The 16,493-nt window shown below is 37.1% G+C and overlaps 1 protein-coding gene across 5 annotated transcripts in view; it reads left to right on the forward strand.

The window, feature by feature from the left end:
* The window catches only part of diaph3 (diaphanous related formin 3), a 261,365-nt gene that overhangs the window by 129,561 nt on the left and 115,311 nt on the right, over positions 1-16,493 (forward strand). For 4 of the 5 annotated variants that reach the window (XM_031897113.1, XM_031897115.1, XM_031897116.1 and 1 more), the window contains 4 exons: positions 1,864-1,978; positions 8,862-8,870; positions 13,715-13,807; positions 14,714-14,808. In XM_031897113.1, coding sequence (XP_031752973.1) covers positions 1,864-1,978; positions 8,862-8,870; positions 13,715-13,807; positions 14,714-14,808 — 312 coding nt within the window. The remainder of the gene's footprint in view (positions 1-1,863; positions 1,979-8,861; positions 8,871-13,714; positions 13,808-14,713; positions 14,809-16,493) is intronic. The other variant, XM_031897114.1, reaches the window with a different exon arrangement.

A 16,493-nucleotide genomic window follows, 5' to 3' on the forward strand; every position in this document is an offset into this window, starting at 1 on the left:
CATAGACACCCCTACACCTTTAACTAACAAAGTCTTTTATCAACACCGCCTTAAGCAGATTAGAATTTCTCTTTGACAGCAGACATTTGTCATAAGCAATGTTGTTTTCAAAAGTCAAGTCTGCTAGCTATAAGAATTGGTAACTGCTAAAGAATGCTTATGCACTACCAGAAAATGGGATTTTAAATATCACAGTGTTAGGTATGTGAACACTATGTTTAGAATTGTACATTATGCCTCTTATTGATTTTTGGCAGGTTTAATGTAGCATTAATTCAGCTGTAAAAATAGAAGGAAAATATTGTTGCAGTGTATGTGCTCTAATAGCTTTGACTGCATCTTAACATTTTCTTCCCTTTCCAAAGGTTTTAGAGCACAAGTTTTGAAATCAAGATTTTATATAACACACTGTTTATACTTAATTGCTCATTTATTTTATTACAGAGACAGACTATCAATTATTAGTATAGCAACAAAAGTGCAGGGGATCTATGCACAAAAAACAAATGAATGTAAACTTAAGCAGGGTGCATCTTTGAGCACTTTTGCAGTTTACATTGACTTTCTAATGTTAATGTTTTTAAGACTGTTAATACAAGGATTTGGGCTTAACTGGGAGTCAGCAAGGGCTTAATGACTTCAGAAAGTGCATACACATTCGCTGACACCCTTTAAAGAAAACTGTTGAACCCCAAGCAGTAGAAAACTGTCTAAAACTGCAAATATCTCAGAAACACTTTTAACAGAAGATTTATGTAAATTGTGAAAGTGCTCAGAGGACTACTTTAAATATATTTACATCATTTCATGTTTTGGGGGTTTGGTACAAGTAATTGTGTACACTATATACGAGTTAACCTATTTCCTGTTTATAAATTAAAGAAGTCACCAAGAAAATATTTTTATTGCATTAGGCTGTCATATATCACGGTAGTCTGATGAATACTAGCCTCTCCTGCGCTTCCCACTGGACCCGAACACTGGATGTGGTAACAGTAACAGGCCCAGCTGAAGAATAGCAGAAGTGCCGTAGTAACTGTGAGCAGGAATTAGTAAGTCGTAGGTAGATACTTGATGTAGGCACCAAAAGCCGAAGAGAGGGTCAAAATAGGCTGGGGTCAAAATAGGCTGGGGTCAAAACCAGTAATCAGAGTCAGAGTCAAGCCAAATAGGATAACCGAAGAGTAGTCAGGAAACAAGCCGAATCAGAAGTCCAAGGATCAATCAGAAGTACAGGAACGCTCAGAGTCGATAGCAGGCAAACGATCACTTCGCAAAGTGTCTAGGCCTTGGCGTCCTTAAATCCACAAGCGCATGTGCACAGCGTCAGTTGCGGTGTGTGTTTAGTCGCGTGCCCGTGCACGGCGTGCGTATAGTCGTATGCTTGCACGCGGCGTGCATATAGTCTCGCGCCCGTGCGCGGTGTTCTTCTGACTTCGCGACCGCACCGCCGCATACCTGCGCCGGAGCGGCGCGCACCTGTGCGAACACGTGCAGCATAAGGTGAGTGCGCTTGGAACTGACATAGGCAGGAGACTCCAGGATAAGCATTTTATGCCACTCCCTAAACTCCAACTTGCGAGTTTTTTTTATATAGTTTCCAAGTTTTGATTGTGTAGCCTTTATTGTGGTGGTTCAGAGATTTAGCTGAACGGATATGTTTTATTCAGTTATAGTGTTTTGAGGGAAGCATTTTACTGCATATCTAGAGCATCTGCTTTTGTGTCAGTCTAAATAAGGTGGTGAGTGATTACTAAAGTCCATAGTTTACTAACAAGATTGGCAATTAAGGATAGAGTTCTAATTTTATTTAAATTATGTAGATTTCAAATGTACATTATAACACTGCTTATTTAATTTTAGATAACACCTAATGAAATGACTGAAAGCTGTTTTTGGTTAACTGCAAAAGAAGAGGGATATGAAGATAAAGAATTGTTTTTCCAACTCGAAAATACATTTTCTTGTCAGAGAAAAGGTGGGTAGTTCTTACCAGAATCCATTGTAGCATAGGAAAAACAGGGCAAATATCTTGCTTCTAAGTCTATAGAATTAAAGAAAGCACCAATCTAACACCAAGAAAGGAGAGAATTAAATGTTTTTGTCGATATAGCTCCTGGCATGCAGATAGTGGTGGAGATACTAGTGCGATGGCAAGGCAAGGTTGAGTATATTACCACATCAAGAGAATAAATCTGCATGCCTCCGACACATAGGTGCAATGGCATGAGGCAACACTTTAGTTGTATGGTCCCAGCCTTGATTATCAACTCCAACACCCCTTGTGTTACATGTACAGTAGTAGGCAACATGTCTGCCATCACTTACGTGTGGTCAGTTAGAACTAAACAAAAACTTAATCATACAGTCATAAATTCAGTATGAAATACCCCCTGATTTTGCCCATAGCATTTTCAGAGCAATGTCGTAACATTGGTTTGTAACACTGGTTTAAGTGCAAGGACCAGCAACATGCAAAAAGCATGTTAATCTACATGTACCCTACCCCACTCTCAGCTTTATCATTGTTTGATATTATAAACTACAACAAAGTCTAGCTCTATATTTGTTCCATGGGAACAGAGTTTTCATTTGATATATTCAAAATGTTAATTTTGTTTGCCTGCACCTCCTTTGTATGTAAAACCACAAGTACAGTAGTTCTGAAAGTATATTTGTCAACCCATCTATACAGTTATGTGTTAAGCTGTGTTTGCTGTTCTCAAAATTAAGATAAATATCAAGAGCCATATCTTGTGTGGAATGTTACACAATAGATCAGTGATAGAAGCAATTAGTGAAACATTAGGATCACATTATACAGATGCCTGATATTGATAATGCTTATGATGTAACATGTAACAATACAAATCTAAAGTCTTTACACAAAATTTAATTTTGAAGATTTTATGAACATTTAGAGCAGTGCTGTCCAACTGGCGGCCCGCGGGCCCCCCTCTGTGTGGCCCCCCACCTGTCTGGCTGCTTTGATGGCTTACCTTTGAGTAAGCATTAAATGGTATCAGTACTGAGATTAACTGGCCCCCTGCATGGTTCTCACCTCAGATTCAGGCTGTAATCCCTCTGTATTGTTTAAAAATGTAATCCCCTGTGTTTTTCACACCTTTTAATACCTGCATTGTTCACCCCCTGCAGTGTTCACGCCTCAGGCTCAGACTGTAATCACTCCCATTGTTCACTTCTTCACACCTCAGACATAGGTACTGTAGGCAGAGTATGGCACATACAGCCAGCATAGGGCAGGTAGAGTATGGCACACACAGGCAGCATAGGTCAGGGAGGGTATGGCACACACAGGAAGGGTAGGGCAGGCAGAGTATGGCACACACAGGCAGGGTAGGGCAGGCAGAGTATGGCACACAGAGGCAGCATAGGGAAGGCAGAGTATGGCACACACAGGCAGGGTAGGACAGGCAGAGTATGGCACACACAGACAGCATAGGACAGGCAGAGTGCTGCCTGTGTGTGCCATACTCTGCTTGCCCTATGCTGCTTGTGGGAGGTGAACCTGGCAGGGATTTGTTGTGGGAGTTTGTTAGCAGTTGGAAATAGCCATTAAATGGTCCCAAAGGTGTGTAATTATGTACTGGGGGTTGCTCTGCTATCCACAGGGGAGGAGGAGGCATATGGAATTTAAGGGTATATCTTAATATGACATAATTCTTTCACATATGAATGATGGTTGATATCCCCACAGTAAGGACCAAGCATTTGGGATTTTGCTGTGCTACCACCATTGTGATAAAATAGGTGTGGTTTGAAGTGGGTGTGGTTTCAAAAAGGGGAGTGGTCAAACCTGGCTTCCATTAGCGGCCCTCCACCATGTATGCTAGAGAAATTCCGGACCTCGGCACCGTAGAAGTTGGACAGCACTGATTTAGAGGATGTGTGAGGGGGGCAATGTCCTATATAAATGGTTGCTATACCTTTAATCTAAAGGGTTTAACATATTCTATGATGTATGTTTTCTTTCAAATTGCTACATCATTAAGTGATTGAAAGCATGTTTTGATATTACTACTTCCTACCTAGCTAGTCTAATGTTTTTTTTTCCTCTTACTAAACATATTAAGTAATATTTGATTATGTAAAAATAAAGGTGATGTATCTAAACCAAAAACCAAGGAAATGTTTACTTTGCTATCATTTAATCAACCAAAAATAACAGATATGCAATTTCCTTTTGTTAATAAAGTACTGTACTGTACTGTATTCTTGGCTCTAATATCTTAATACCTGGTACAGGTATAGGATCCGTTATCCAGAATGCTTGGGACCAAGGTTATTCCGGATAAGGGGTCTTTCCGTAATTTGGATCTCCATACCTTAAGTCTACTAAAAAAATCAATAAAACATTAATTAAACCCAATAGGATTGTTTTGCATCTAATAAGGATTATTTATATCTTAGTTGGGATCAATTACAAGGTACTGTTTTATTATTACAGAGAAAAAGGAAATCAGTTTTAAAATTCTGAATTATGTGATTAAAATGGAGTCTATGGGAGACAGGCTTTCCGTAATTCGGAGCTTTCTGGATAATGGGTTTCTGGATAAGGGATCCCATACCTGTATTGCCACCTTTGGTAGAAACAACTTTGGGTAGCCATTTCATATTTTTTTTTACCAGTATCTGGCATTGAATGGGGTGCTCTTCCATGCAGATTTTCAATGTTTATGGGGTTTCTTGAATGCAAGACTTTTTTTTTTAAAAGATTGAACTTTTTTTAATCCCCCCACAGCATTCTCTCTCTTTCTCTATATTTCTCTCTCTCTCTCTCTCTCTCTCTACAATTTATTGAAGTGTTTACTGTCATACATTAGTTAAGCGTCTTTTGACAAATGGTCTAATATCCACAAAGTGAGGATGTTAAGTAGAGAGTCCTGATGCAGCAGAGCTTCCCCAAGCCATAACATCTTGGTCATTATGCATTTCTTCTCGTAAAATGCTTTCTTTGGTTTTTGAAAAATCCCATTTACATGGGTTTATCCTATAGGCTAAAGCACACCCACTGGGTTTTTAAAGCAGAAGCCAGGATAATAGCTGATCAGATTCCTAACTACAGACTGGTTTCGCCCTTCTTGGGGCTCATCAGTGTAGTACAGGGTTTTCTGATCAGCTTAGGCAGAGCCAGGAGTGGGGATTCACAAACAAGTCTAAAGGGTTGAGGAGACCGCCTCATACGTATGCAAATAAGTCAAAAGGAATTCTGGGAACAAATATACCCATGTAAATGGGATTTTTCTAAGAGCCTTAAGGAATTTGTTCCCAGAATCCCTTTTGACTTATTTGCATACATATGAGGCGGTCTCCTCAACCCTTTTGACTTGTTTGGTTTTTGAGAAACATGTCTTCTGGTACTGTAACCAATATATCTGCAGTGTCGAGCACATTTTTTTCAGAATTCCTGGTATTTGCCTAGGTGTGTAATTAATATTTAAATTATTTTTAAGCAGAATTAAGAGATCCAATTTGCAGAAAGATACCTTATCCAGAAACCCCAGGTTCCCAGCATTGTGGTCCCATATCTGTACTTCCTTTATGCATGACTGTAGTTACCTATCTATGAGAGATGGCGTAACCCTTTTTTAATCCATCGAAAGAGCTCTTTAACAGTGGTCACCAAACGTTAATAAATGCCCAAAGACAAGTCCATTCGTTCACACTTCTAGCTACTTGACACATTTTTTTAAAGTAAAGTGTGACTTATGAATATTAAATCAATTGAAAAAACACATTTTTCTGTGTAATGTTGTCTGATTAAATTTTAAACTGGACTACAACTTTCTGTCAGTAAAGTTGTTGTAGTTTATCTTGGTGGGACAGCTTAATTAAAAAAGACTCCTTGCTGGTAATGCCTCCGCTCCCCTGCTTTACAACATATATTATGTAAGATCATAAATTCAATTTAGGCCAGTCTTCATTTGAATGAGCTTTCTGGGCATAAAGATCTAGCTGATAAGCAAAAAGCAGAAAAATACAGATATCGGCAAGAGGTGTTTTAATGTAATCATTTTTTATGTCTTACTGTATTATTATTAATTATTATTAAGTGTATGGATTGTAGGAGTTATCTCAGATACCAGATACTCCATCTGAAGTTGCCAGAGTTGGATTAGTTAGAATTTTTTCATTTGTAAAACACTGGTTAACACTGGTTATTTTGTATGTTTTGTATTGTACACTACTCTACACTGTATTGGACATTAAGGGTCAAATTAGTATTTTATTTTTTTATTCCTCCCAGGAATATGAATAAAAATGAAGTTTTCACCAAAATTAAAATATTTATATGAATAAATAGTTAATTTCAGGTGAATAATCCTTTTTTCTGATTACTAAACATATACTCCTTTTTACGTTTCATGGTAAATTATTTGAGGTTTAACAATTTAAAAACGTGCTATATACAGTCTGTATCAATATTTCTTTGAGGCAGTATTCCGAAGATTACTAATACTTATCAGTTTAACAGACCTAGAGACTCAGATTTTCAGTATACAGGATAAACAAAATTATTTCTTTTCCAAGGTGAAATCTATTATATTTCCTACACTGCAAGTCTGCAGTCACAACATCCACTGCCATATAAAGATTTTACAGAAAGAAAATTACACAGAGCTTGAACTCAGTAGGTTAAATGTGCAATGGATCTTACTCTTAACAAGTAAACTGACCAGGCAAACTGATAGGCAACAATACATGTCTTGTAATGCATACGCTAGTATTTACACCTGTCTAATGAAGTAAACATAGAAATAATGCTAGCACTCATTAAAGGGGAATGATCATAAAAACTAAATTTAATAAAACCATCATCGTATTAGAAGTAAAATAAATAAATATAACTGATACAGGGGTCCTCAACCTTTTTAACCCGTGAGCAAAATTTAAATGTAAAAGAAGTTGGGGAGCCACACAAGCACGAAAAAAGTTTCTGGGGTGAATAAAAAAGGGCAGTAATTGTTTATTTTGTAGCCCCTATGTGGATTGACAGTTTGGTAGTACCCACGGTCTTTATGCCTCCAACACTGGCCTCCAAGTTAGAAATCCAGGAATGAAGACCTGCTTTGAGGCCACTGAGAGCAACATCAAAGGAGGTGGTGAGCAACATGTTGCCCCCGAGCCACTGGTTGTGGGGGGGGGGGATCAACTCTAATGCATCATGTGCTCCCTTTGTCTAGATCAGTGCTGTCAAAGTTTTAGGAAAGGGAGAAAAACATTGTTACCACAGCCTAAAGCAGTCGAGCGTGTTCCGCCACAGGTGTCATGTTTGACAAATGTGTTCTTAAAAACTTTTTATGAAAAATGTATGAATTATGTTTAGATCAAAAAGCAGCTATACACATAAAATACATTAACCTGTCATTGTACATGTAAAATAGATCTCAGCCCCCAAATGCGCACTTGTTTTAGGACGAAATTCCACACTGTGTGAAAAGTGTAGTTAATCTGGATTTTATATGTTTTTGTGAAGTCTAAAGGTGGCCATACAGACAATAATATTATCGCATGAAAAAAGTTTTATAGAATAATTGGTTCGTATATGGTGGGAGACAAGGCAACCGATATTGGTAAAAGCCTTAGATATTGGTCGTGTTAATGTTTGGGCAGGACTGAAAATTTTAATTGGGCGCCTTTGAAGGTGCCCGAACATCATAATGTTAATGCTAGATCGTCAAATAGAGGAAAAGAATTCCTTTGTTTTTAAGTGCATATCTGATGATGCAGCTCTTAACGTTAGTAGAGTGGACAAATGATCTTTCCTAAGACCAATGGTTGTGGGAAAGATCATAATTGTAGCATGTATGGCCACCTCTACTTCTGGTATTTGTGAAAGACAAAGCAGTATATGTGGCCGTTTATTTGAACGGTACATTACACTTTACTGCACAGCAGCATTGATATGGCAGTGTACAAGATAAGAAAGCTTAGGTGAGGCAGTATATTCAGTACCATTGAGTACAATTGAGCCTTTATAAATATATGAAATCTAAACACATCTTGACAGCAAAAACATTTTATTTTCTTTTAATAAAAATTTGCACTCTTGGCACTATTTTCCTAGGACCTTTATTACCTTTTTTTCTTTACTGAAACCTTAATTTTCAAAACTATATAAATGGTCAGTTGTAGTTTTACATGTTTTTGTTATGTGCATTATCCTCCTTAAAGCATGAACATACTGTAGTAGCCCACTGCTTAAAGTCATGCTTTTTTTTATATTGGATCACTGGCCTGATGAATAAATGAAGATGCAAGTAGCCATAAGAATTAGTGTTAACTGCAGATAGCTTTTATCAGTGCACTTGCGAATCCTGTTTCCACCCAGGACTAAGTCTGTTGCTACAGTGAACAAAAAAAAGGTTTGCAGTGCAGTTCTGCTGTGCGTTTAGCCACTGCTTAAGGGCAGTAACAGATGGGGAGATTAGTCGCCCTGCGACACATCTTCGTTGCCGCAGGCAACTAATCTCCCCACAATGCCAACCCACTGGCAAGAATGTAAGTCGCTGCCTTTCACTGCCCTAAAGTGAGTGGGTTTTATATAAATATTTGGTATCTAGGAGGAGGCACTACAAAGAGAGAAGTCGTGTATTGCTTGGGACCAATATATAAATATGTGAATGTTTAATAAAAGTTTATTTAACGCATTCATTCTCTAAATTATCTAAATTAAGGGAAAAACAAACTTGTTATTTTTTGTGTGTTTTTTAAGAGTTAGCTTAACATTGTGGACCCACTGCATGTCTTCTTCTGCTGCATAACTAATAAGTCTTCTCTTTTTATATTCTTCATTGTTCTGCTCTTTGCCCACCTGCTTCTGTTTGACTCCATTACAGCTGTAGAAGGTTAGTTATAATTTTCATCTCTTTTTAACTGATTATATAAGGCTTCTTTGCTTTAATGCAACGAATATTTTTGTTTCCTTTATTGCTTATTTCCTTTAATGGCTTATGTTTCCAAGAATATAAATGCTAAGCTAAACTCAGTTTGCTGCCTCTTGAACACTTCAACCTCTGGCACTCATTGGGCCCTATTTGCAAAGTGCAGTTTAAGGGAGGAAAACTTAAAGAACATGTCAAACCGCCATGTTTGCACCCTGCCACTTTGATTGACCAGCCTTGTTAAAGGTCTCATTTTATTTGTATGTATGTATGTATAACTTTATTTATAAAGCGCCACAAGGGTACGCAGCGCTGTACGGTCTTACAGAATACAAAATTACACACAGGGAGGACGAGTGATATAATAAATAAATACAAGAAATACATATATATATATATATATATATAAGTGCCATGTGGTATGAGACACAGTAGGAAGGAGGTCCCTGCCCCGTAGAGCTTACAATCTGATTGAAAATGATTATAGCTAAAACCCTAACCAGATTTTAGAGCAATACCATTTATTGAAAATTAGTAATGAAAAGTACAAAAAAATCACTCAGTGGTCCCACTTTGAATAAACTCATTTCTCAAATGGCCTGGTTTTAATTGTATACAGCAATTAGTGATTTTTTTGTATGGTGCAGTGGAAAGAGGGGCAGGACAGATTTTCTCTGTGAAAAGTCGTATTTTGGCGCAAATGTTCCACCCATGAAATTGTGGAAAAAAAAATCAAATGTTAGTAAATGCCCCCCACCCCAGTATTCACATATTGGTATTTTATTTAACCATGACATTTTCTTCCAAGGAAACTGTCTAACTATCTAATAGCTGATAGACAGTATTACTAAAATGGATTGTGAATTACAAAATATATAAGCATCTGGATCTATGGTCTTTAATAAGATTTGACTTACTCTCTGTAGCTGTATGATACCTGAAAGATATATTTTACGCTTTTAATTTAAAATAGAGGCATGGGATACATTGTCATGAAACTACTTATCTGGGAATCTCCGAAATATATCCCATAGAGTAAATTTTAAGCCGTAATTCTTATTTCTGTGATCCTCTTCTTCAAAAAATGCAGCAGCTCAGTTTAAACCCTCCCATATAACAATAACATTGCTGAGCAGAGTTTTGAACACTTTACAGTTGTTTTAAATTAAACTAAAGAAGGAAGAAGATCGCTCCATGGTGCTTGCTGAAAAGTACCCCGGGCTGGTGCAGTTTTATGCTAATAATAGCAGTGACTGGGGAAATTAAGTCACAATGCCTGAGGAAAATGTAGGGGATTATTCTTGGCCAGCATTTATCTGAGGATAAAAAGTTTGACCTCTAAACATTGTCAGGCAGTACTTCTCAACTAAAGCTTTGGCCAAAAAGCAATGTAATTTTTAGGCATAATCAATAAAACACATTTTAATGGAGAATGGAGCTGTTGCCCATCTTCCCTGTTAGAATCATTATATTTGTGGTTGGGAACACTGAGGAGTATTCATGAAATAAATGGCGTTAAGCTGGGAGCTGTCCTTTCTGTATTGCAGTTAGTCAGTGTCTACTAAAGAAAATAAAGTACTGTCTTGCATTAAAAATGCATGAACTTGAGGAATGAAGGCATTATTTTGCCTCTTTATAGATCCTTGGTAAGGCCTTACCTTGAGTATGCAGTGGCATTTTTGACCTCAGTCTTTAAGTGAATTAGAGTGCAGAGACATGCAACTAGACTGGTAAAAGGAATGAAAGACATGGCTTGGGGTTATTGTCTCTGGAGAAAAGGCACTTGCAAGGGAACATGATTACTCTTTGCAAGTACATATAGTGGGGAATCTTTTTTTTTCACATAGATAAGTTAAAAGCACCAAAGCCCTTGCCCCCTTTAGGGCTCTGGCACACGGGGAGATTAGTCGCCCGCGACAAATCTCCCTGTTCGCGGGCGACTAATTTCCCCGGTGGGATGGCACACACTGTGCAGGCGATTTCGGCAAATCGGCGAAATTGCCTCGCGAGGCATTTTCGGCGATTTGCCGGAATCGCGCTGCCGCGTGTGCCACCCCACCGGCGACTTACATTGTCGCCGGTGGGATGGCAACTGATGGCAACTCGGGGAGATTAGTCGCCCGCGAACAGGGAAATTTGTCGCGGGCGACTAATCTCCCCGTGTGCCAGAGCCCTTAGACTTGCAGAACTGAATGTTCATTTGAAGCATCTAAAATGGTTCTTAATGGTGAGGGCAGGGTTTTCATAACCGATTTTAGTTAATGCGTGCTTAATGCAGGCTTCCTAAGATCTACAGTTAGTTTAGTATAGTTATTGGTATATATGATAGAGTGAACTTGATGGACTTTTGGCTATTATCAACCTAAAACAGCTATGGAATATTCCTTAAAAAAACTGTTTTTATATTATTAAAGAACAATTAGCTAATTTGTAATTCGGTATAGATACTATTGTAATTGTTTTTTAAAGTGCCCCAAATTTACTTACTTCAAACTTTTTTTTTCTCTCCTAACAAAAGAATTAAAGCCCAAACCATTACCTAGGGAATTCTGTAAGTTCTATAATTGTGCTGTTAGCACATTGTTTTTATGTCTTTGTCTCTATGCTTTCCTGTATGATTTCCCTTTCTTTGCTTAACACATTTTATAGTACATTGCTTTTAGTCTATAGAGTTGATATTAGCTGCATAAATCCTTAGGTGCACTTTGCATTATGGTTGCTGTAGCATTACCTCATTTGACTTGCAGCTTTAGTACAGTCTATAAAACATGAAACCACAGTGCAGATGCTGAATTTTTTAAACACAAAAGTCTTGTTTTACACATATTTGATGTACGTACAGTGTAAAAATGTCTTTTGGGTAGATTGTATTAATGTAATATATATTGAGCAAATAAATGCTCCATTGTGCTTTGAGAATATAGTTAAACTGGCATATTATTATACTGCTTCTAAAATGAAGTCGGCTATACCATGCCTGAAGTTACAATTACAGTGATTCTTTTTCTGCACAGAAGGTTAATGTGTTCACTTTCTGCTTTAAATGTGTAGTTGATAAATTACAAGACTAACCAGAATGTGTGCATAAACATGTAACAGCTTTCAATGAATCTTAGGAATGTATTTATAATTCTGTTGGTAGTCTGACACCGTTTCGGCAGCTCAAAGCTCTAAAATCTTGGTCGCTTGCAGGTCCCTTTACACTTAACTAGGGTCCTCACACTAGCTGAAAGGATTTGTGTGTATAGGTTTAGTTTACCACATCTTTAAATTGTTTAGAAGTATTAACATTGGGACCCTATCAATATGTAAGTTTGTCTGCATCCTCTTCAAGCATTATAACAGTTTTAGCTGAATGGTTTGTATTATGTTAAACTGCTATCTTTGTACTTTTTATCAGGTATCCTCTTGCATGTCAAATTAAGAACCTCTGGGAACTCAGTTGCATTACTAGAATTATGGTTATTTCTTAAACTTAAGAAGCTTGCATAACTGTAACTTTCATGTATTTATAAATACAATGTATGTATAAATACATATTCTAAAATACAATTCTAAAAACCCTATAGGAATGCTCTAAAATGTGATGAGCTCTAATTTCACACTTAATAAATCTGCCCCTTAGGCTGATGTCCCATGCAGCGTGTTAGTCGCCCGTGATAAATCTCTGCTCTTGTGGTGACTAACTTCTCTGAAATGCCTTTCCATAGGCACAAATAGGAATCGTTGGTGAAAAAGCCTTCACGTCGCTTTGATTTTCTTAAGCCGCGCAAAAAACTGAAGCGATATGAAGGCCTTTCCACTGGCGACTCCTATTGTTCATGTTGGAAAGGCATTTCAGAGTGGTTAGTTGCTCACAAGAGCAGAGATTTATCATGGGCAATTATCATTCTCCATGGGACATCAGCCTTTAGGTGGGCATACGGGAAGCAGCTTCGATCTTTCCCAAGATTGTTCCCACCCCCACTGACGTTCAGGGCTGAATTGTCAGAAATGGAGGTAGAAACAATAGAAATTCTACCTCCTTCTGCCGATTCAGCCCTGAATGTAGATTTTGCTCGGAAACCTTAAATGGTGCCGGATCAAAATCTTTTAACCCACCTGATCGATGAGTTGACCGTTATCTGCAGCCTTTCGCGGTATCAGTCACCTTGCCGAGCCGCCATACACACACCGAATATCGTACGAAACGAGGTTTCGTACAATATCATTGGTGTGTATATGGCCAGCTTTAGTATCAGTGTGCTAACATATTTGAGGAGATATCAGCCACTAGTTGATTAGCATTAGGAGGTAGGGAATGTTTCCAGTTTCTGGCAATTAGTTTGGATTGCAAAAATAATCTGGTGGATTACTGTAAGCATATTGTTGATAATAGCATCACTTTTTATTCCTAATAAGGCTAAAGCATGAGTGATTGCTAGTAGGATTTCATCTACGACTTTAAACTACTTTGGATAAGGAGGTATTCCCACAACACATGAAAAAGCAGTGCCAGAAAGATGCCCTCTCTTACTTTACCTTTCAGAGCGGTTTGTGTATGTTTATGTAGCAGCAGTTGCTCTATATTACACATCTACAACAGAGCAACTCTGAAAAATTAAACTCAATTGCAGAGGAGGAAAAACAAAAATAATTTGTCAGTACAGATAACCTTTTTTGTGTTACTTGTCTTTGAATCTCTCCAGTAATTGCCAACTATTAACTTATTTTAAGCTGCAGAAAATAAGGTATTTACTCATATCAAATACTGTGTGGTTTTGTATTTGTTTGTCTGACACTTGTTCACAATACTGTTTTTCCGACAGTTGTGAAAGATGATGCTGCTGAAGAAAAGATGGCTATAAAAAAAAGGATCAAAGAGCTTAAAGTATTGGAACCAAAAATAGCACAGAACCTCTGTACGTATACATACAGGCACCTATATAGACCTATTTTTAGCAAACTAGTTTGGAAAAATTGTTTTTCAACTTAATATGAATGGTTAAAATAAACCAAGTAATCATTAACAAGCACCTTTTTTGCACCAGTTGCTTAATTTTGTTTTTTTATTTGCCATAAAAACACTTTCATGTGCAATAAAAATACCTTCTGAGTCCAAAATACTGTAATACATATTTTCTTTTCTTGGCCACTGTTAAAGGGGTGGTTAACGTTTGTTATATAATGCTCAAGTTTGAGCAACTTTTCAGTTGGTCTAAACTATCGCACTCTAATTGCAGTTGCTGTGATTAAACCATCAGAATATCTGTTGGTTACTTTCCATTGACGGTCATCTTTTGCCTATTTTTAGGTGTGCAAAATTATTTCTGCAAGATAAAAATATATTGCTTATTTATAAAGCTGTGTATTTTTCCATAAGTAATTAGCATCGCTATCTTTACTCTTATTTTGCATCAGGCATAGTATCGTTATCCTTGAAATCATACATTTTAAAAGAACTGGTAACCCTATTTATAAAGGTATTTTCCTGATCATCACCTGATCACTTTATTTAATATCATTATTTTGTACCAGCTAACACCTAGTTACTTTTAAAGAGTGTAAAAAACTTTTTTTTTTTCCTGGAATTTTATACTGGGCTCCTTGATCACCTAAAATTAATAGACAAATTAAAAAAAAACTTTGATAAATAGGGGACTAAATTAGATATTTTCCTTTTGTTTTACAAACCTGTACACACTTATTCAACACATTCTTTGAATTGTCTTTACTTAAAAATTTCTCGTGCTACCAGCATACATAAAATCTGTGCTGTAAAGATTCTGTATGATTTATTCATTTGTTTGTTTATTTTTTGCTCCCAGCTATCTTCTTAGGGTCATATCGATTACCTTATGAAGAAATAAAGAAAATTATTTTGGAAATTGATGAAACACAGTTGTCAGAATCCATGGTTCAGGTACAATAAACAACAAAATTCACTGAGCAACTACACCTAATAAAAAGTATTTACATTATATCAATTAAAAATAATTAGAAAATAGAATATCCAGGAGACAATTGTATTGGTCCAGGCATATAATACCTCCTATTCATAATATTTATGCTCTCACAAAATTAGATCTAATATTAAACAGTTCCACAGTATGTGTTTGCAATTACCATATTTCTTTTTATGTCTGCACGTGTTGACTGTAGAAATTTCAGTTTCTCTCAGGTGGTATTTCTATAAAAATAAGTCTACTATATGCGCTTTCGAATGAAACAAGGCATGGTGTTATACATGCTCATAAACTATGTGAATAGGTTTTGCACCTTAACAGCCATAGCATAGTGTATGTGAATTAACAAAACAAAAATAATGTACAGTGTAATGAGGTATTAATAATTCTATGCATCGCCACTAGTAATACATTTATTATAGTTTGTAGATTGTGACAATGCATAATCCCATTTATTATCTGGCAGCCATGTATGAGTCAGTAGAAATAGAATAAATGTTGTCTGGGCACTGTTCTGACAAGCAAGAACTCCTCTTGAATAAATGGAACAGTCATGCATGCACATGATGTGAACTATTTATGCTTCATCAGCGCATTTAACAATAGGACAGCCAATCATAAATTAGCCTTACGCTGCCTGGCTAAAGTCGTAACTCACATGCTGTGCTTTTCTGTCATGAAGAGATTTTTTTTCCGTTATAGTTAGAGAAGCTTAAAATATAGTAAAAAAAAAAAGTAATATATTGACTTCGGATCTATACTCCAAAAATCCCTTACCCAGAAAGCTCTACAAAATGTGACAATATATGATGTATCATATAATATTATGTTTCCTATTTAAACCCAAAAGATTATATATACAAGTATATGAACCATTATCCAGAAAGCTTCAAATTACAAGAAGGCCATCTCTTACAGACTCCATTTTAATCAAATTGTTCAAATTTTTTCAAAACAAATGACATAGTGGCTACAAAATACAAGCACTATGAATTTATTTGAAAATGTCATGCAACAAGTTTATCACATTTCCATTAAATGTCCTGGCAATACTAATTTCCACTTAATATATGGGTAATTAAAACCCCCCATTATTATGACTATCAATCTCTACCTCCCCTTACTATGCCCAAAAACTTATCTAACCTACTTTCTGCACCATACCTCCCAATATTCCTAGTTTAAAATCTCCTACAACCTTCTAGACATTCTCTACCCAAAGCAGCTGCATCATCATCACTGAGGTGCAGCCCATCTCTGGCAAAGAGCCTGTTGATTGAAAAAATCAGCCAGTTCTTCAAAAACCCAAATCCCTCCTCCCTACACCAATCTTTCAGCCACGCATGAATCTCCCAAGCTCCTGCTGCCTTCTTAACGTTTCATGTCACAGGTAATAATTACCTTAGAAGTCATCAGCCTCGGGTTTTTTAACAAAAATGCTTCACTCCACTTTTTACACAGCATGATAATTATACCCCATAGTGTGTCGCATAACATTCTTAAGGACTACCCCCCCCCAATATTTTCATTGGTAGCAGAGCCGCCAGGGTTTCCCCAGCCCCTCCCAATAATCGGTCTACTTGCTCTTCTGCATGCTGTCCCCTAACACCAGGCAGACAACAAGACAGTTCATTATGTGGGG

The sequence above is a fragment of the Xenopus tropicalis genome, chromosome 2 (genome assembly GCF_000004195.4).
Source record: "Xenopus tropicalis strain Nigerian chromosome 2, UCB_Xtro_10.0, whole genome shotgun sequence".
Classification (NCBI taxonomy): Eukaryota; Metazoa; Chordata; class Amphibia; order Anura; family Pipidae; genus Xenopus; species Xenopus tropicalis.